The 22732-nt window shown below is 48.7% G+C and overlaps 1 protein-coding gene across 1 annotated transcript; it reads left to right on the forward strand.

Annotated features, from left to right (window-relative positions):
* The first annotated feature begins 203 nt into the window (after positions 1–203).
* Positions 204–2151, forward strand: LOC146194529 (sulfotransferase ssu-1-like). The gene has a single exon (XM_084596073.1). It carries the CDS (start codon positions 287–289, stop codon positions 1292–1294), a length of 1008 nt encoding a protein of 335 aa, XP_084452199.1. The 5' UTR covers positions 204–286; the 3' UTR covers positions 1295–2151.
* The last annotated feature ends 20581 nt before the right edge of the window (positions 2152–22732 follow it).

Genomic DNA, 22732 nt, shown 5'->3' on the forward strand with positions numbered 1-22732 from the left:
GTCGCCTGGCCTTCAGCAGTATTTGCGGAATAGCGCTAATACACGATAAACCTGATAAAAACCGTAGATAGAGCAGCTCAAGAGCGAAGAGACCGAAGATGGCCTCGACACGTGTCGAGGCGTTTTACTTTATTGTTAGCTTTTACGATGTTTTCTCTTTATCATTTATTTGCAGAGGGCTACGCACGTGGCTTCAGCGAAACGTCGAGTGTCTTCACATAACAGTCGCTCTAGAATATCTGTCCGCTTTTCGAAAGGTGTCGTGAGTGTTCGTGCCAAGGCGCAAATGAAAGAAAGGATGCCTCCAAGATACCCTTTCTACCAGGTCATCGACGGAGTGCGCCGCTCTGCCGTCGTCCAGCCTGATATATTGAGGAAAGCGCTAGAATTCGTGCCAACACGCGGAGATGTTTTGCAAATGTCCTATCCAAAATGCGGCACGCACTGGATGCAGTACCTTACGCTTCTTGTTCTGGACGAGGGACTGTCCGTCAAAAGCTATCAAGAATTCGCAACCAGAAGTCGCTCCCTCGAATACACTGGAGTCAATGACTGGGACCAAGATAGTTCCAAAGAGCATCCGCCCTACAGAGCACTGATGACACACCTGCATCCGCCGCCCAAGGAGCACCTCAACGAGAATGTCAAGTATGTGTACGTGGCCAGAAACCCTTGGGACTGCTGCGTGTCTTTCTACCACCACGTGTCGAATCTGAGCCCGTTTAAGTTTCAGGACGGAACTTTCGATGAATTTGTTGATGCGTTTGTCGGCTGTGATTTCGGTTATGGTGACTACTTCGACCACCTGCTGGCTGGATACGCTTTGAAAGATGAGCCCAATGTGTTCTTTGTCACATACGAGCAGATGAAGCGGGACACTCGGGGCGTTTTACTGCGACTGGCCTACTTTCTCAATGAGAAGTATGGGAGAACTCTTGAAAACGACGAAGGTTTGCTTCGAAAATTGCTCGAATGGTCAACACCGGAACACATGAGGAAGGTGCTCGTTTTACATCTTGAAGGAACTGAGAACCCGGCAATGAAAGGGCTGCTAAAGGGACGAACAATTTACGCTAAGAATGGATATCAAGGGAATAAAAGTAGGTATTCGTTTGTGCGAAATGGTGAAATAGGTGGCTGGAAAAAGCATTTCACGCAAAGCCAATTGATGAAGATGCAGGCTAGGATCTTTGAGAGAACAAGCGGCTGCGACGTTATGACCTTGTGGAAGGACGTTGTTGAAGAAACTGGACAAGTATTACGAGGGGATATGAAAACAAGAAATGTGACCTAGTGTAATGGAATAGCAGAACAAATCGGAGCAATATATGTAGTCTGCATATATGTAGTCTACGTTATAGGGAGCCCCGGATATTTACAGGGAGACCTGTATTTCGGATGTCCTGTTCACATAAAACTCAGATACTGTCGAATGAGCCGGACATGGCGTAGGTTATTTCAAAAACACGTAGTAAACCCATCATAGCAAAAACGTTTTTCTCGTGTCTTCGCTTTTTTACCTTGGCAGGAAGGTGCTGATGATTAAAGTACGCGATTGTTTTTTGCGCTTTGTGGAAACCACGGCATATTTGCTTTTCTTTGCACTAGAACTAAAACTGAGGAACGGAAAAGGTGAGAATATTATTCACCATCAGCTACGTTCACTGTAGGCCGAAGACATCTCATATACTGTTCCAACGCTGTCCCGTACAGCCTGCGGCCGCCAAATCAAAACAAATTTTCAAATCTCATAATCCCATCTTTCGCTCTGACGCCACTTGTAACAAAGCGAATAAGGAAGTGGTTAATTTTCTAGGAACGGACTGCGCTTCGTTGAACGGTTGGACATCTTGCAATCACATTACATGACCTCGCCATACCCATTACTTATCTTTATTTCAACAGTATTATAATAACTTTGCGTTTGTTTGCTCCCCTATCGTGCTGTCTTCTCACCAAACGTTGCTCTAAACATTTTGTTTCTTTTATCTGTGACTATACTTTCCTAGGTTTAAGTTCAAACGTTCTGTTTAGCCTACACGATTCTGCTCTATAAATTAGCTTCGCTTATTTGAGAAGCAACGTTTGTACAAAGTGCCTCAGATCACTTTGCACAAAATTTTAAATTTAGCAAACCATGTTTTCGGTCGCAGTAAGTAGCAATTCAGATAAGATTTCTTTCTTCAATTTTATGCGATCAATAAAGCTGAAAGAAATTAATATTTGAATTTTGTTTCCTCTGCGAACATTGCCTTATTGAAATCTATAGTGTTCGATATAATGGCATTTTAATCAGGTCCTCTTTTACTTTAATTATGCACAAATGGTTTTCTTGTTTGAAAAACATTTGCGACTTGTCAACATATCCTTCGTAAAAAATGAACAATGGCTTATCTCTGCTATGCCTGGATAAATTTAGCGAAAAGCCGTGATTACCTCAGGATCAGAAGAAGTTAATTTCTCCAGTCTTCTGCGCCGTTCGCCAGCCGCTAAACTCTCCTTGTCTTCCATGTCGAGCACACCGGCGTTATATAATTTTTTTTACAGGAAAGGTAAGGCGCAGCATCTGTCACTCGCGGAAGGCAAGAAGCGCCACCGGGCGGCGTTGGAGGCCACTCGTTCCCGCTTGGTCCTCATAACTGACGGCAGATTGATGACGTCACATCCTTGACGCCACCCTGATTGAGTGACTTAACAATTTAAGTCTGGTATGTTCAATTTGCGCGCCAGTCGCAGTATCTCTCACTCGGATAATCCCGCTATCATCCTCACAGTAGACAAGCGGAATTATGAATAGCGTTTCACGACCCGGGGCGTGGCACAGCAGTAAGGCGCTCTGCTGGGTTGGAGACTAATCTTCTTGTTAATGAGGAGAAGCCGCACATCTCTTACGTGTTGCTAGGCAGCGCCGCCAGAGCTTGGCGAGGGGGCTGTGCACCTGGGCTTGACTGTGACGTCACTCGGTCGCGGCATACGGCATACGCGAAACTCGGTGGTGGTAGAAACTTGAATTGCGGACAGATACAGGGTAGGCATCAACCTATCCGCCTACACGTCGGCCTGGAGCCCTCGGACCCGGGCGGCGTGTTCGGCCGTCGGATAACACCTAGCTGAGTCTCTGGGTGTAAGCTCAACAGTAGAGTCTCGCAAATTGATTCCGTTTTTGTCAGCTAATTTATTTTTTATTTCTGGACACGTCCATATCATATGTACCAGATACACCTTATCCTGACATAGTTTGTACCTATCTGAGAATCGCTCCGGGTACCACTGATTTAAAGTAGCTGGGTTTGGAAACGTCCTTGTTTATAAGCGCCTCCAAATGCTTTCTTGAATCTTATTTAGTGTCCTCTCTGCTGGTGAGTATTCTAACCTGTTTAGTCGATAGCTCGGCTCCGACGCTCGTGGAAAAGCGGTTCGCTTCATTAACACCTTTTAACGTTGCAGCAGCAGCGATTTCAAATGCAGATCAGGTAATAGCTGCTGTCAATGGTGCTGCAGATGTGAGTGGATAAAAATAAAAGTAGGCACTCGCAGGTATGAGCGCCACTACCCTCCCTCCTCCGCCACCGTATTTCCTCCTCCTACGTGCGCAATTATTCAAGAGCATAACAGCCTCATAAAGTATGTGAGCCGCCCGCATTCACTGTGGTATAGGCTGCAAGCGGAGAGTTTGCCTGTAGGTGTGCCCTCAGCAGCAAACTGCCCTGGGCCGTAATTTAACAGCTTAAAAAAACTGCAAAAATTTGCCCCATGATTACGTTACTTCCTAGCGCGAAATTTGAGCGCAGCTCATTAACTGTTAAACTTCCTATTAGATCGAGGCAAAGAATTTGAGCAAAACATGTATGTACAATTACAAATAACTTTTTATTTTTCACTTATTAAGCTTCCTCAAGAAGCATTCTATTAACAGTTCTTGACTATCATGAAGGAAGCTTTGTGGTCGGAGACATAGATGTATGCTGGACTTGTTGCACCAGTGCCTGGTTCTCCAAGACATCTATGAAAGTAGGGAATTAGCTATTTATATAGGCAGGCGGTTCGCAGTGGCGAATTGCGGCGGCTAAGCGTTTCGGTTCATTTGGTGGAGATATCGAAATCCGCCGCCACCTATCCAGCGCTCTGATTGCCGCCGCAAGGGGATGGCGTTTGAGGAGCAGCTAAAAGGGCAATTAAGTTATCGGGAGGTCGCGGGAGTCAGCACGTGAGCGCATAGGAAAGTTGTGCGGCTAAGAGATAGCAGCGACTGACTAATGCCGCTGACGTTGCTAGCGAGTCAAGCTGTTGCTCAGCTGATGCTTCGAAGTCAGAGACCTCCGCGCGCTAAAGATGTTTTAAGATCATCGGTAGTACACGGTGACCTTGGATTTATTTCGCTTAATGAAGCTACCAGTTGAAAATTGGGAAGTGGGGGAGGGGGGCAGTTATGAATGGCTTGAGCCTACCTTGTGATAGCGAAAGCTTCAGTGTTGCAGCGGTAGCCTTTGTAACACCGCCTTTTCAATCCGCGGTCTTTTCACAATTTGTCTTGTAATTGATTGACAGGAAAGGTAAGGCGCAGTATCCGTTACACTGGTTCCCTGGACCCCTGAACCGACAAGAGCTGGTTACGAAGACAACGGCGATGACTCGAGAGCGCGTCTTTCTCTCCCAATTTTTTTTCCTTTCTTCTCTATTTTCTCTTCTGTCCGCATGAGGCATCAGATTGGCCCCGCCGGGGTGGTGCAGTGGTAAGACGCCCGACTACTGTGCCGGAGTACCCGGGTATGAAACCCGAACTCGGCGACTGCGTTTCGATGGAGGCGAAACGAAGACGCGTCCGTGTGCTTTGCGATGTCAGCACACGTTAAAGATCCCCAGGTGGTCTAAGTTACTCCGTAGCCCTCCACTACGGCTCCTCTTTCTCTCTTTCCACTTTCACTCCCACCTTCCTCCCTTCCCTTACGGCGCGGTTGCGGTGTCCACAGAGAACAAGTGAGACAGTTACTGCGCCTTTCTCTTCCTATAAAAATATCTAAAAAAAAGGCATCGGATTGAATTGGAAAACGCTTATTTCGTCAAAATGCAGATTGCAGATGGTCCGCTCTGATGGCCCCCAGTCAATGGCTGGCGGCGAGCTTAGTGGCCTACTCGGTGGCCGGGGCAGGGGGCTCAGCTACAGAGCCTGTAGCCGACCTGTGCATTTTCGTTTGCTTCTTCCTACTGCCACAACAACAACAAACAGGAGCGGGAGCCAAATAGCAAGGCTCTAAACTTCCGGGAGCATTATGGAATCTTCACTGCAGAAATGCACAAGCCTAAGCATTGCAGGTGCACATGGTGTATCACGTTTGCTGTCATTGTCATTATCAACTAAATGTACCGTCATATCATTGCTAATGTCATCATTCTCATTATCACTCATTTCAGCGTCACTCTAATCCCTACTATCATCATCATCATCGCAGAAAAAAAAAGCAGTGCGTTTCACTACAGTGTGTATTAGTTTCACTATAGTTTCACGATCCCGGTGGGGGCAAAGTTAGAGCTCGATGCCGGTGTGTATGGCAGTTTGCGGGATGCGACGTAAATTAAATCAAGCTTCAGGTGTTTCCATGCAGTAAAAAAAAGCGAGAGTGACGCAGTTGGTAAATCGTCGGCTGGGAATCCAAGGGATGGAGGTTCGATTCCGAGTTCCCGACGGCAACGCGGCAAAACGGGCGCCAAGGAGCTGCGCTCTAAAGAAAGAAACTTGACGGGGAAACGAACAAAAATACGACACAGCGAGCCTGACTTTTTATTTGAGAACCAGCATCACACGTGCAGTCAACACATGACTCCCACCCTAAACGATGCGGATACTTTGTGCACTTCTGAAAATAATTGCATGTTTAACATTTCGAGTTCCTAGCTTCTTTGCAGCAGAAGCGGTTTGCTGACGCACTCCTCTTGTAGTTTGGCTATCTCAGCTGTCTCGATTATCTCGCGCACTACCTTTCAATTGTGTTTCTCAAGCAATTAGCCATGTCTTTGTTCTCGGGCGCAAGTTTTTTATGGCCAATTTGATAGAAAATAGGTAGTGTCAACCTGCGACATTTTGAACCCAAGGAAGAGGTCTTGTCGCCAAAGGCGGCGTCGGAGAATTGAACACCTGTCCGGCATATGAAGCACTTTGCCGAGGCACACGTTAAAAAATTCCCAGGTGGTCGAAATTACTCCGTAGCCCTCCACTATGGCTCCTCTTTCTCTCTTTCAACTTTCACTCCCACCTTCCTCCCTTCCCTTACGGAGCGGGTGAGGCGTCCACAGACACAAGTCTGACTGATACAGCGCCTTTCCCTGCCTGTGAACCAACCAACCAACCGACCGACCGACCGACCGACCGACCGACCGACCGACCGACCGACCGACCGACCGACCGACCGACCGACCGACCGACCGACCGACCGACCGACCGACCGACCGACCGACCGACCGACCGACCGACCGACCGACCGACCGACCGACCGACCGACCGACCGACCGACCGACCGACCGACCGACCGACCGACCGACCGACCGACCGACCGACCGACCGACCGACCGACCGACCGACCGACCGACCGACCGACCGACCGACCGACCGACCGACCGACCGACCGACCGACCGACCGACCGACCGACCGACCGACCGACCGACCGACCGACCGACCGACCGACCGACCGACCGACCGACCGACCGACCGACCGACCGACCGACCGACCGACCGACCGACCGACCGACCGACCGACCGACCGACCGACCGACCGACCGACCGACCGACCGACCAAGCAACCAACCAACCAACCAACCAACCAACCAAATTTGTCGCAGCATGCAGCCCCTTTCCCACCGTTATATGGGAGGCGCCGTTCAATGCGTCCACTGTTACAATTTTGTTTCGAGGGTGCTATTTTGTCGCTGCCCGCCAGTACATTCTCGCGTTGATTTTCCTAATAATGTGAATTGTTGCTTTATTATCATGAGACGAAGAATTTACTTGTAGGTCTGATAAAGTTAACAGATTGTTTTTTTCCGATGGTCAAAATATCTCACTACAAGTGGGTCCAGAAATGCAGTAGTTAAGGAATTTATTTTTCAAATCCACTAGTTCATTTAATAAAATTCCATCTTCTACCAGAGTGGTCAAATACATGCTGTGCTCGGCAAAATGGTTCGAAAATGCAAGTTCAAGTACCGAACATCACAACCAGCCAAATCCAAGACAGGTCAAGACAGTCACCAGTCCAGGGCCAAGTTTCGGGACCGGTCCAGCCGCAGAGGCACATCTAACAGCGGGGACCGACTGACCCAACGGGCCCAGTCCAACAGCAGCAACTCAGGACCACGCGGCTCCCGGTCATCAAGCAAAGGACGTGGCACTAGCGACAAGGCGTCGCACCCCACCGGCAGTCGTCCAGCTGAGAAAACAACAGGACCCCATTACAAGGACCAGCGCAACGACGGCAAGGTGAGCTGGGCAGATGTAGCTGCCTCCTCCCCCGAAGCGTTGGCTTACAAACAACTTAAAGCAGAGATCGAGAAACTAAAATCAGAAAATAGGAAATTAAAAGAGCAATTAGGCGTCGCAGCCAACCCGAAGAACACATTACCTCCATTGACACAACAGGCATGTCCGATGGAGGAGGACAAGGAAGAGGTACACCCTCCGTACCCACAGGAGCTAAATACTAGCACTATCGACAGGCAAACTGCACTAGAGACGCCACAGCAGGCGCCAATGCCGCAGGTACCACAACCGCAGGCAGCAGCACCGCAGGCACCCATGCCGCAATTTATTGAGAACACCGAAACACAGGACCGCATTACCCGCTTGGAAAACACAGTCCAAGATCTCATGGCCAATAAATTACAAATTATGATCGAGACGACAATCAAAAGCATGTTAGAATCAGTCATCAAGCCCATGATGGAAAAACTTGAACCAGTTCTAATCAGGATGCAAGCGCAGGAGATTAGAATTGACCGAAAAATTCAGGAATATTCGGATGTTTCTCACAACAAGGGCACAAAACTACAGGGCAAAATGGGAAATCGTCGCCTAGTCATCCCTGAACTTGATAAAGAACCTGAAGATCCACCACAGGATCCGACACACATTTCTAATCCTCAACATGGCGCCACAACCAAGACCTAAACTCACCATCCTACAATGGAACTGCAGGGGACTAAAGCGCAAGAGGGAAACATTACAACAATACATAGACTCTTATTCTCATGCGCCGCAAATAATAGCCCTGCAAGAAGTAAATATGGAGGCTAAGATCAGAGGATACTCAACACATCAAACAAACCCCTCGACATGTATTTTGGTCCACAAATCATGCACAGCAACCACTGTAGACCTTGACCTACACAGCGACATTGAATATACCTTCATAAAGTTGCTACCACAACACCGTAACAGCAAGGGCACCTATATACTCAATATATATAGTCGCCCCAAACAGCGCCGCGCAGCCTTTGACGCTATCTTTATCAAAGCACTAAGAGAAGCTCACACAGCTCCCCTAGCTATAGTCGGCGACTTTAACGCTTCTAGCCCATTATGGGGATATCCAAAGGAAGACACTAAAGGCAGGAAACTAGCTTCCGCCATCGCTGACATGGCACTCACCTTACTTACTGACCCGCAGCATCCGACTCGAGTCGGTACCAGCATAACTCGGGATACCTCCCCCGACCTGACGCTCGTCCGCAACGCCCGCAACTATGAGTGGCTCAATACGGGAGAGACCTTAGGCAGCGATCACTACATGCTGCAGACCATCTTTGAAAGCAACAAGCACAGCAAACCTCGTGGGCAAGCCAGAATGACAGACTGGGAGAAATTCAGGAAGGATACTAAACTAGTTACATCGGAACAAATAACTAGTTACGAAGAGTGGGCGGCATCTATTCTCGACCTTAAAGAAAACCTCACAAAAACCCTTGCCACCACGGAGGACCACCCAGCTGTTGACAACCATCTTCTACACCTTTGGGAAGCTAGGCGTAGTCTCATAAAACGGTGGAAGAAACAAAGGCACAATCGAAAACTCAGAATTCGAATAGCGAAGCTAACTACTCAAGCAGACCAATACGCATGGGACCTCGCTCGCACCAATTGGCTAAAAAGGTGCGAATCCCTCAAAGGTCGCCTAGACAGCAAGACTACGTGGAACCTTCTCCGATGCCTAATTGATCCACCGAAATCGAAGAGTGAACAACGTAGAAATTTGCATCGAGCCTTACACAACTTTCAAGGCACGGATGATGAACTCATGGATGAACTCACGCGTCGCTATATCTGCACTTCGAGAGACGCAGAACCCTCAAATCCAGAATACCGGGGGGAACCGAACGAAGACCTAGATAAAGACTTCACTTTAGAAGAAATCATAGCAGCACTAGCAGATATGCGCCGAGGTACAGCCCCGGGACAAGACAAAATTACGGTCGGACTTCTAACCAACCTCGGCACGGAGGCACTGCAGCAACTTACGGATTACGTTAACGAATGCTGGCGCATCGGCACCATTCCACAGGCATGGAAAACAGCCAATGTACACTTTATCCCCAAACCCGGCAAGAAAATCAGCATTGAAAACCTACGCCCCATATCCCTCACGTCGTGCGCAGGCAAACTCATGGAAAAGGCAGTCCACGCACGTCTCTCCAACTATCTAGAGAACAACGAGCTACTGCCACACACGATGTTTGGATTCAGAGCACATCTGTCCACCCATGATGTGCTTCTGCAACTCAAACGCGAAGTCATTGATCCAGCACGCAGAAACAGTGACCGAGCACTTCTATCCCTCGACCTCAAAGGAGCGTTTGACAATGTCAAACATTCCACAATCCTCCAAAATCTCCAGACCACTAACTGTGGCCAGCGAGTCTACTCATACATCTATGATTTCCTTAAAGACAGAACAGTCAACATCAGCATCGGCACTAAACAAACAACGCAAGTGAAGATGGGCACGAGAGGCACTCCGCAAGGGGCAGTATTATCCCCACTTCTGTTCAATATTGCACTCCGCAATCTTCCACCTCTTCTAAATCAGATACAGGGCATACGACACGCCCTGTACGCTGACGATATAACCATCTGGACAACTAGGGGTAGTATGGGAATGATGGAAGAACAACTACAAACAGCGGCAACAACAGTTCAGAATTATGCACGAGCGTGTGGACTAACCTGCTCTCCCGAAAAATGTGAACTCCTAGTCTTCCGCCAGCACAAAAATCAGGCCACGATCGACATCCACGTTGACAACTCACCCATAAAGGAAGTTCAGACCGTTAAGATACTGGGTCTATGCATCAATAACAAGGGCAACAACCACCTCGCCATCCAGAAACTCCGCCTCGTGAGCGAGCAAGTCGGCAGGATGATCGCCAGAATAACGACGCGGAAATCAGGGATGCGCGAAGAAGATACTCTCCGACTGGTGCAGGCCTTCGTCGTGAGCCGCATCGTCTATGCGGCACCCTACCTTCGTCTCAAGAAGTTTGACATCAAGAACCTCGACGTCATAATCAGAACAGCCTACAAGAAGGCCCTGGGCCTCCCTCTTACGACATCGACGGACCGGCTTTTACGACTGGGCGTCCACAACACGGTAGACGAGCTGATTGAGGCACACCTCACGGCGCAGGTGGTACGACTCTCCACGACTCTGACTGGCCGACAAGTCTTGAACGATTTGAACATCAATTGCCCCGAACAGCTAGACCCTAAAAGCGACATCCCAGCCTCATGGAGAGGACAATTCAAGGGAACTCCATTACCGAGGAATATGCACCCCGACTTTCACCAGCCAAGAAGACAAGCACGAGCGGAAGCTATAAAAAGGCACTACGGCGGGCGCGAGGGCGTGTTCTATGTCGATGCTGCGGGTCCTGAACAGGGAATGGCGGCCGTTGCGGTAGTACACCAAGATAAAACAGTGGATGGACTAATATTACACAGCCATGACACACTGGCTGCGGAGGAAGTGGCAATTGCCCTAGCTGCGACACACACTACCTCAGAATACATTCTTACAGATTCACAGACAGCATATCGCAATTACCTCAGGGGCAGGATTGCACCGCTAGCAGCTAAAATCCTGCAAGATAGTTACACCCGTGGCTACCAACCCATGGATAAACACTTAGTATGGGTACCAGGTCACCAGGGCATCCCAGGGAACGAGAGCGCACACGCCTCAGCCCGAGCATTTCTCCCCCGGGCACCCAATACGGATCTCGTGGAACCTCCTATCCCATTGCTAACTTACACCGAAATACTTCAGCACTTAAGATTATCTCGCCGGGTCTACCCTCCACCGGCAAAGACACTAGACAAAGGGGAGGAGATACACCTCCGCAAGCTACAGACCAACACTTTTAACAATCCACGCAGACTACACGCAATAGATCCAGAGTCATTTGACTCACAATGCAAATTCTGCGGGGAGAAGGCGGACCTATACCATATGGTGTGGGCATGCCAGCGAAATCAGACTGTCACTATTAATAACCAGCCAACGCAGGAGGGGTGGGAGGCAGCTCTGACCAGCTCGGACGCAAGGGTTCAAAAAGAACTCATCGGAAGAGCGCGGACAGCAGCCTACGCCAATGGGGTTCCGGACTGAGGACTCCAACCGCCGCTACAACCTCCTAATCATTTTCATTAAAATATTTTTACCACCAAGAGACAGCTGCTGCTGTCCTGGCTGTAGGAAGAAGGAACAGAAAATGCACGGGCCTGCTGCGGGCTCTGTTTCTGAGCCACATCCGCTGCCTGGTTGATTGATTGATTTATAGGAAGGGAAATGCGCGGTAACTGTCTCACTTGTTTTCTACGGACGATTAAAAAAACTGATTTATAAGAATTGAAAGGTGCGGTAACTGCCTCACTTGTTCCCTGCGGACACCTCAACCGAGTCGTAAGGGAAGGGAGGAAGATGGGACTGAAAGTGGAAAGAGAGAAAGAGGAGCCGTAGTGGTGGGCTACGAAGCAATTTCGACCACCTGGGGATCTTTAACGTGCACTGAGTAATTTCGACCACGTGGGGGATCTGTTTTTTAAAGACACCTCAACCGCGCCGTAACGGAAGGGAGGAAGATGGGAGTGAAAATTGAAAAAGTGAAAGAGGAATCATAATGGAGGGCTACGGAGCAATTTCGACCACCTGGGGATCTTTAACCTGGGTACTGACTGCCTCATGCAGACAGAAGAGAAAATAGAGAAGAAAAAAAAAAGAAGAGGGAGAGAAAGACGCGCGCCGCAACAGCCGTCGTCCACCATCGAAGCAGGACGGGTGGAATGACGGCCTACAACAGATAAAAGTAGGTTGGCAGGTTAGCCCCCGCCGCAATCGGTGGTGACCTACCTGGCGCACACCCATCAGGACCAGGCGCAGCCACCCTCACCCTTTAGGAGGCAGCCGAGTATGATCCAAAGTGTTTTTGTGTCTATACATCTCCTTTGCCTAGCGACTCGAGTAAGCCAGGAATAGTTTACTGCGTGTATGAGGCACTATAAATGAGAACGAAATTTTTTCACAAGAACGAAAAGTGGAATTGAGGTCTATGCGAGTAAAGTTCCCGCAGACGCCTGTGAAATAGCCGGCTATGCGTTCCAGCTTGAGCACCGTGGAGAAATGGCGCAAGGAGCGCGCGCAGCTCTAGCAGTGCGGTGCCGCGGCTGCCGATGTTACGAAGGAAAACGGCAACGCCGACGGCGACGACGCGAAACACAAGAAGTGGTGACAAAGAGCTGCGTATTAAATTATTGTAAACCTTTCATTTGATCAGAGGCGATCAGTACCCGTCCACGCAAATGCCAAAACGAAATCTCCTCATAAAGCAAACCCTGTCAGCTAAACGAAGAAACACGAAAGCCGTATGTGCTTTGTTTGTTTAGCCGACATATACACTTTTGCAGCTTGGACCGTGTCATTTGTCAGCGTGCACTTGCAGATCCTCCCAATGTTTATAGGCACCTGTTTGGTTCAGCGTTACTTCGCGCTGCTGGAAGTTCGAAGCCTTGTAAAAACTTCTGGAGATGATCAGCTTTCATTCTAACAAAGGATAGTTGGCTGCTCCATCTTCAACATTTGACGTCTCAAATGCCACAACAGCGGATTCGCGAGTTAGTCTCACTGGGATCAGTATTTGTGTTAAAAATTGTGCCATCCTCTCTAGAAAACACCCATGTAGAAGACGTGTCAATATTTTGTTTTTGCCAAGGGCATAGAAATTCAAACGTTATGCTGAATCTTTTTATGCCTTAGTTTTCTAATCAATAAACTTATGCCCTTGTAAGCATATTCCAGCAGTGCTGTTGTCTCGGAGGTAAATTAAAATGACGTCGTACAGGAAGAATGCTAAACGAAAACAAACCATCTTGTATTTGTGTTTATTTATCAGTTCTGATACGAAGCAAAAACATTCAGTAGAGCAGAAGGTTAAGGCGAAGCCTGACAAGGGCTCCTGCTGTGTCGAGCTGTATCGTCAGCAGAATGCAAATAATACAAAAGATGATAAGCACATAAAATACAATTCAAACACACTGCACACAATATTGTTAATGACGAGGAACAACCGGGAAGTGGCGCGGGAAGGAGCGCTCGCCCTATAGGCCCGCCGACAAATCATTAAACTCATCTCGCGATCATCGGTCATCTCTTTGTTGTTTGTGTTGGTCGGCTTGCCGCCCCGTAAACTTTTGGCTGAAGGTTTAGGGTACGTCTTCATCATTCCTCATCCTGGCCCGGAGCTTCGGCGCCCTGAAGGAATCGCATGGCTGGTCCCCAGCCTGCCGGACCAGATGCGACATCTCAGTTCTACCGTTCAGTCTCCCGCTCCGACCACAAGACACGACAAGAGAGACTGACCCACACGACCACAAGAGAAAACGAGAGAGCTACTCAACCATACAAAAACCCGAACGACCCAAGACACCGAACAAAAATACTAATGACTCAAGATGCCGCCACGCATAAGCACATCGCCCTTGCCTATGCTATGCGGTGCGTGCCGGGGCCTCGGCCATTGGAGCGTGGCGACCTGTGTCACGAAAGTGTCCTGGACCAGGATTCGCCAGGGAATCATCATTGCGGTAAGGCGTTGTCTTCCTCCTTCCTCTTCACTCTTCAACCATCCAATCACACCTATCGTCTTGCCATCGATCTCATCGACAAAGTTACTCTTCGACGATCAGGACGTTTGCTTGGTAGCCCCGCGTAATACTGCGGACAAGGAAGAAGCGGGCAGTAGCGCTGACAGGAACACTTCCGCAGCGCCCGCCGCGATTCATTCAATCATCTCATAGTGATTGGTCATCTTCGCTCTGTTCTCGATGGTCATCTGCTTGCAGCCTGGTAACAATATGGGGAAACACTCTAAAAAATATGTTCCCAACCAATGTAGCATCAAGAATACCTATGCCTCTTATTATATTCAAGATTGCGCAGAAACGATGGGCGGCGTGACGCGCCGGATTGCTGGGGCTTCATGCGCAAGAGCCGTCGCTTGAATAAAGTCCAATGCTTGCTGGACTTTTTCGCGGATAATGTCCGAGAGCGTCGTTACTTGGGGCAGCTGGGATAATGACAGTCGGCACAATTCTTCTTGGAGGGGCTCGATGATAAGCACCCGCCACAGGTGTCTCTGCTCTCAGATCCTCCGTCGTAGGTGCTTGTGCACATGGCTTAAAGCGGTAGGTTCTATATTGCCGTATACGGGGGTTCATAATCTCGTTGTGGATGCTTCCATCCCATTTACGGCCACTGTTCTCGGCGAGTTCCTAACAAGGACGGTGAAAGGAGACTATTTGACGTGTGTCATTAAAGTCCTCCCATGGGACATGGGCAGGACATGTAGTGCGAAGAGAGGATAACCGATGGTCGCTGAGGGTAACAAACTGGATTCCAAGGGAAGGAAAGCGTAGCAGGGGGCGGCAGAAAGTTAGGTGGGCGGATGAGATTAAGAAGTTCGCAGGGGTCAAGTGGATGCAGCTAGCACAGAACCGGGTTAAGTGGAGAGATATGGGAGAGGCCTTCGCCCTGCAGTGGGTATAATCAGGCTGATGATGATGATTAAAGTCCTCACTTTCTTTCTTCCATATGTTTCTGTTGCCCCAGAGGAAATTGTGTTGTATTTTCTGAATGTAGTCGAGGGCGAACACGTCGGGAACATGACGTTTGGATTGAAGGAGTACTTGAGCTGTCTTTCCTTAGAACGTTTGAGAAGTGCTTTAACTCTCCATAACATCCACCCACGTTTTTAGCGAATACGCGTGGTTTTCATTCAGCATCCTAGCTGCCCCATTTAGTGCGAAGACATGTTGGGGTTTCAAGGTGTCCTACAAATATTTAACGTCACAAAAGGCCCGCACGCAGGAAACGACAAAAAAGAAACGGGCAGTAAGAGCGCTTGTTGTCGCAATTGTACAATGCAGAGATTCGTCCACGCTGGTCTAGCCATTCTCCGGATCTTCTCCCAGGGATTCATTGAACAAACGCGGCTATCGGGGCTGCTAGAAGATTACCAGAACAGATGCTGTCGCATGCCCCATGTTCGTGTTGAGGCTTCTTTTCAATGTCGAGTGGCGTAGGGCGCGTGCTCAGGCAGTAGCTATTGAAGTCAGCGTATGATTCTGTGCCGTAGGTTGTTCACCACATGACACCATGCGAGGCGTTGAGCTCTCTTGTAACGACTTGCAGAGGATTTTATTACGATAGCAATACTACGCCAGGCTTCGCCTTTTCGCCGTACCGGAGCCTACCCTTCACGGTCGGCGGTCGGTCATGTGACAACTGACGTCATACCAGAGCGAGAGACAGGGTAGCAAGTCGGCTGTTCAGCACGCCGTAGCTACGCTCCATGGTCAAGCGACGGCGGCGGCTGGTCACGTGATTACTGACGTCATACCAGAGCGCGCGGCGGGGTAGCAAGTCGGCTCTTCGGCGCGCCTTAGCTAGGCTCACGGTGTAAGAATATTTAGGTGGGGACACAGCACGGCCGAGGCACTGGACGCAAGTTTCCAGATAAAGTACCAGTCACGGTCCTCCGAACCGGGCCGCTGATCGCAGCGTCAGCGTCGATGTAGCGGTGAATCTTCACTGGAAGAAAAAACACATACATCGACGACGCCGTTGCGATAGCAACCTGCTGATATCGCGCGGCGTGTTTCTCCTGCATGAGCCGTTTGCATGGCCCGAACTGTTTCCCCGTCGTCGCCGGAAGCATCACCGTAGCACTTTATTCTTAAGCCGTGCCCACTGCATCACTGCAGAAGCGAAGTCCGGAATAATTTATTGGCTTGTCAATACTATTGACGCAATTTATTTCTAACAACGAAGTGAAGAAAAGGTTGAAGTAGCACTTTATATTTAAATATTGGGGAGTGAGTACTACATTACTCAATCATTAAGTCATCGTTATTGAATTGAAGGCGCCGGAGTAACAGTTTTCTCACTTTGGACAGCGTAATTATAGAGCAGGAAAAGCGAATCCTGCGTTCGGTTGAGCGAATGGGAGAAAAATATAAAAATTCATAGGGTATTCTTAACCACTTAATGAAGGAAATGCAACAGCGCCCCGTACTGCTTCTCTATCGAATAAATCACTAACGTGGAAACTGAGTAAAAGAATGGAATAAGCAAGCGAAGAAAAGTACGGTCGAGTTAAGTGTACGAAAACCGGAAGAAACGCTGCCGTGATTTAAGGCTTTTTTTGCCTCAAGCAAGCTCAACTGTCTTCAATATTTGCACGAATCCTGACTGCACGAAAGGCTGCACGATCTATCTATCTATTTATGTTCATCAACTGATTTATACTGTTCGCCAATCTCTAACGTAGATTCAAAAAAGCTGTTAACCGTAATTTTACCTCTATTGTTTTGTATTGAATAAATGATACTCGGTGTTTTTTTTCCCCTGTTGTGAAATTATCTTCCCCTCTGTACTGTTCCCAATACCCTGAGGATAAAAGAATAAGGGAACGGAAAAAAGAAGCGAAGAGAATTAATGGTAAAGAGGAAGTGAGAGGGGGGGGGATTCAGTGGAAGCTGGCAGAATCCAGTTAGCGGACCTCTAATTTAGGGAAGGAATAAAGTAAGGAGCAAACTAAGGATGAGCGGGCACACTGATGGGCGAACAAAAGATGCAAAGTCAAAGAACAAATGAAACGACCGAAGGTTAATGCTTTGTTGTCAAAGTGCCGTCGCTTATGCGTGCAGCAGGTTCAAATGCCGCGCGAAATATTATGCGCCTTCTGCGTTTTTATTTAAGCATTCACGAAGCCACAGATTGATAAAACTGCGCTGACTAATGGTCCTAGACAAAAACAAAGCGGCAAAAATATTTTTCTCTCATCATCGGCCACAATGTACGAGAAAATGGCTCTCAAAAAGCGTGTATTCACCATAGAAAAGCATTGCCTCCCACTACGTCACAGGCCGCTGAGTGAACTGCCACCTCGTACGGCTTAGAGTAACTAGCGGACCTTATCTGGAACCGGCGCTGTACGGTGTGTCCCCACCTATATATCTTGCACCGTGGCTACGCTCCACGGTCGATCGGCTGCGGTGGCCGGTCACCTGACTACTGACGTCATACTAGAGCGAGAGGCGGGGGACCAGGTCGGCTGTTCAGCACGCCGCAGTTAAGGTCAACGGCCGGTCGACCACCTGCGAACGGCGGCAAGCGATTGACGTCATACAAGTTGCAACAGCTTGCAGGCCTTGGGGCGGTTCATTGGGCTACAGAAAGAAGAATCTATGAAAGAATGATAAAATTTGCAAACGTCTAAAAAATATAGCTTTGTTTTCGTGGGCACACAGGAGATTAGCAATGTGCCCCACCACAAGCGAAACACTTTGCGCAGCCAATCGGACATTGTGGTTTACTGTTACAGCTATTTCCGAGCAGGGCACATGCACAAATCTTGCACTTTTGTTACAACCGATGAAGGTGCGTCTGAAGGAAAAGTTACGTACCGATGCGGTCCCTGCAAATCGGACAACCACGAGATAACATCTCCAAGTTGTCCGACAAAGCAAAAGGCAACGCAGAAGGCTCGTATTCGGAACGCTAAGCATTGACCAATAGAAGACATGACACCAGTGCAGACATAGTCGCTTTGCAGCTCTCCAGTGGGATGAGGACGAGTGGCCAGAGCTTCCTGAGCCCGCTTCGAATGCACCTCCAGCTAAGACAAAGTCTAACGATACGGTGCTCAAGGAACGCCGTCGACAAGCCGATACAGCAGCATACTGATGGCTGTAGTGGATGAGCAAATCAATCGTCTCTTAGCAGAGGCCTCTAAGCTCCGACAACACCGCGAAATGCTTGCTCGACGTCGGCGAGCTGCAGAAGTAACCGCCAAATATAGCAATAGTCCAGCACCGCCGCCTTCATCCCGCGCAACAGGGCCATTTTCTGCCTCTTCCCAGAGTACCACAACGCACAATGATAACTCTTCAACACCGCTGCTCCTCTATTTGGTCAACCAGTTGTCCAACCTGACATCTGTGATACTGCAGCGCTTGGACTAGCAAACAAAAATGGCGAAATCCGGTCGTCCTGGTGTACTACAGTGCAACTGTAGAGGCATTTCCACGAAGGTGGCCGAGCTGAAAACCCGACTGCGATTTAACAAGCTTCGGGTGTTGACTATGTTACTTCAGGAAACGAACGCCTTGCCATCAATTCTGGGCTTCAGCGGCTACGTGTCTCCTTCAATGAGCGATCGTCACGTGTAGACTGTTCTCCCCCGGGAGAGCCGGCGGTATATGTTGAAACGCGTATTCCTCCATGTGCGCCTTTCTCTCGAAAACTGGTGTACATCATACCAAGAGATAGTAGCAATTGCTCCGAAATTTCTGAAAGGATTTGTTGTTCTTGTTTCATATTATGTTCGATCAGCTGGAGGCGCCCTTTCCCGTATTATTCTTGGCTGGTTATCAGTGTTCGTCGGCAATACCCCGGGTGTCCAATTTTGGTTGGAGGCGACTTTAACGCCCCTGACCCGGATTGGGGGTATCCAATTGCAAGCCCTCGTGGTAGGCGCGTGCGGGACGTCTTCACTGATGCCCTATTTGTTCTGCTTAATCACCCTGGGACAGCAACACGGTATGTGCGTCACATACGTAGTGCTGCCTATGCTCCAGACTTGACGTGGTGGTTGGGCGCGGGAACTCCCTCATGGCACATGGAGCCATATGCTGGGAAAGTGATCACCACCCTATTATCATCGGTCTCCATCCCTCCCGTCTCCTCCCTTTATGCCGCAAATGTTCTGTGATCAACTGGGACAGCTTTCGCTTATGTCTCGACAGTATGTCTTCAGATTCGCCATCACTCTTTGCTGACCGTATACAAAGAGCATTAAACAGCGATATGACTACTACCTGGATTGATGTAGGTCGACCGCTACCAGATCTCGGCCTGCTTACCTTGTGGGCATCCCGCCGTCAAGCTGAGCTAGCTGCTACTCGAGACCCTACTTCGGGGCAGGCACGTACACGACTGATCTATCTTACTGCGAAGGCTCGAAAATACGAACGCGATCTCTCGCGACGCCAGCCGCATGCATATTGTGAACAATTGTCTGATAAATCATCGAATGCTTCACTCTGCTGAATGTTTCATGAAATAGAACACGGTCATCGTTCTACTGACGCAGCAGCAACAGCATGCTTTGCGGCTAATCCGTTGCCGGCCGATTTCGTACAAAGAAGCTGCTCGAAAATTTTTCCCAAAATACGATATACTGCCTCCTTCAGCTGCAAATCTTAATTTGGCAGATATCACTGCACGCCTGGAAACTGCCATGTGCTACCAACGCAGATGAAATTGCGAGCCCCTTTTCGATGTCTGAGCTGCTGGCTGCGATTGACGATGCGAAACGGAAAACAGCGCCGGCCTGGACAAAATTCAGTATGCGATTTACAAGAACCTCAGTACTGCTGCACTTCCTCAACTACTAGACACCATAAACAAAGTGTGGCTTGATGGTGTTGTACCCGAGAGTTAGAAAAGCGCTGTCGTGATCCCTATTCCCAAACCTGGGAAGCCTTTGAAAGCTTGTATAAAAAATGCTAGCCACACGGCTTTCTTGGTGGCTTGAACAGCATGGTTTTTATCACCCTGCTCAATTTGGATTTCGTCGTCCATACATATGTACAGAGGACGGGTTCACTGTTTTGGGCTCAGCAGTTCTATCATCTAGCCGTAGCCGCAATGTACGTACCATATTAGCAATGGACGTTGAAAAGGCATATGACAACATCAGTCATGCAGCAATCCTGAATGCCACTGACATGCTTTCGGAACCACTTACAGCTTTATGCGCTGAGCTCGTGACAGTTCAGGAGGCACTCTGCTCCATGGCTTCCATAACCATGCTCCCTACAGCCCACGTTGTCATCTGCACTGACGCACTTCAAGCAGTACGTCTGCTCACGCGTGTCAGCTGCTGCCCTAAAATTTGCCAAGACATACACCAGCTTGCGGCGCGCATCCCACAGTCAATACACATTGCGTGGGTCCCACGGGATCTGCTGCCTTCCCAAAGTCAAGCTGATTTAGCAACCCGCCTCATGAACCAAGACGCATCAGTCCCACGGCTCCTCGACGTGGACGACAATTCCCTTTTGTCAAGAAAGGAACACTTCCGGCGCCGCACACGTGCCCGTATGCCTCCTTGTGCGGTATCCCTTCTCCGCGGTCTCACCCGTGCAGAGGAGGTTGCGCTTAGGAGGATCTGGGTCGGTGTTGCCCTTACACTAGCTATCACTAGGACGTGGTCATACTTCCAACACTTATATCCCCGCCCAGGGTGCCCGATCTGTAAAATCGAAGATGTTGAAGCCGAAATCCACCACTTGCTATGCGACTGCCCAGCACTCAAACCAACACGAATACGGCACCTGAGCGCAGCGGGCCTTTCAGCAACGAATCGTGCCTCATATCTCACTTGGACGCAGGGACCTCATCATCGATCACTTCTGGACTTCACAAAATCAGCCAACCTTTCTCCATTCATTTAATCATTTATTCATCCTTCAACTTATACCCTACTGATGAATTGAGGCAATAAATATCAATTAAATAAAACTCTTCTCCAACGGCTGCTTGTATTTTCGTTGTATGAATGAAGAAAAATATTTTGTAAAATTTTGCTTACACGCATGTATTTCTATGGTAAGGCTCCTGAATTGTACCCGCATATTGTTTACCCATGTTTATGGCTTATCCGCCAGAAAAAGACATCGGCGTGGCCCCGCTGGAAGATCAGAAAACTGCTTTGAAGCCTTTCATCGAAGCATAGTATGCACTCTAAGAAAAAAAAAGGTGTGATCTTGCCCCTTTAGGGGGGTAAGTACACTGACGCACTGGGGAGCCCCTTTGGGTGCAAAGTTACACCCTCGACGGGGGCTTAAGTGTGTGGTGTAAAGTTTGCGCTACAACGAGGCTAACGTTATGCCATATGGTGAAGTGCAAGTATATGCTTCTGGGGAGTAACGTTACCCTTTCTCAGAAGGACTAAAGGTTAGGCCATGAAAGTGCAAAAATATGCTCTAAAATCGGGTGCATGTTTGCTCCCACCTGGAATAATCTTATGCTTAATCATAAGGCGTAAACTTACCCTCACAGAGTCTGCATTTATGCCAGCGTAATGAGCTTTCTACAGCACCCCGTAAGTGCATCTTTGCACCCTATGAATGGGCGTAACTTTGCACTTTTACGTTCATATTTATGCTTCGTTTGGAAAGGTAATATTACCACCCAGAGGAATAAAATAAATTCATATTATAGTTTTTTTTACACCCATTTAAGATAATGTTCTTTTCCTTCGAAGGGTATGTTTGCGCCCTTCTAAATATAGTCTAGGTGCACACTGGCACGCTAGTAATTTGAAAACAACCACACTTCGACTGATTGTGCAGTCAGTCACAAGACATCGCCGCTATCGAAGCTATACGAGACATACATTTTCTTTATTTGCAACGCAAGCAACTCCGTTTGGCATATGTGTGGCAATGCTGCCTCCACTGCAACATTAGACAGCCTTAACATACGCCCTATTCAGAAGAAAAACGTTTGGTGAAAAGATGTATGATGTCTTCGTCAGCCGGTCGCAGGCGCCCTCGCTTCCGCAATGTTGGTTTCTTCGGGCTAGAGCGACATATTTGTGACGGGCCATGTAGCCATTCAGGGTGCAGATTGCACACCGATATTAGTACATGAGAACGGAAGGCAGGGTTTACTTTTTATTGCGTTTGAAAATGGCAGGATAACCGAGCAGTCTTTTGTCATCGTCGTGGTTGAATCCATACTCCGAGGGAACCTGTGTGAGAGAAAAACGAGAGAAAAATGAGATGTGGAGGGAATAGACACATTCACAATGTATACACATGCAAGTGATGGAAACACCTCGGCGACCAAACTGCGGCGGCGTGGCAAAAAAAAAAAAAATGGAAGCGTGTTGGAACCGCGTCGCGGCTGCAGAGACAGCAAGCGCTTTCTCTTGCATGGAGAACATTTTTCCAGCACCGCACCCTTCTTGTGGCCGCCAAGCGAGGAACATCTGACGGGGCGGGTTACAGAGGATCGCTCCTATTTTTTCTGCACAAATTCTTTCGCAGTAGTGGTGCCGGCCTGTTTTCCAAGCAGTATATATAAGTGCTGGGCTACTTTCAGCTAGCATGTGCAAAGATAT

This window comes from Amblyomma maculatum, chromosome 3 (assembly GCF_055883805.1).
Source record: "Amblyomma maculatum isolate TAMU_Amacu chromosome 3, ASM5588380v1, whole genome shotgun sequence".
NCBI lineage: Eukaryota > Metazoa > Arthropoda > Arachnida > Ixodida > Ixodidae > Amblyomma > Amblyomma maculatum.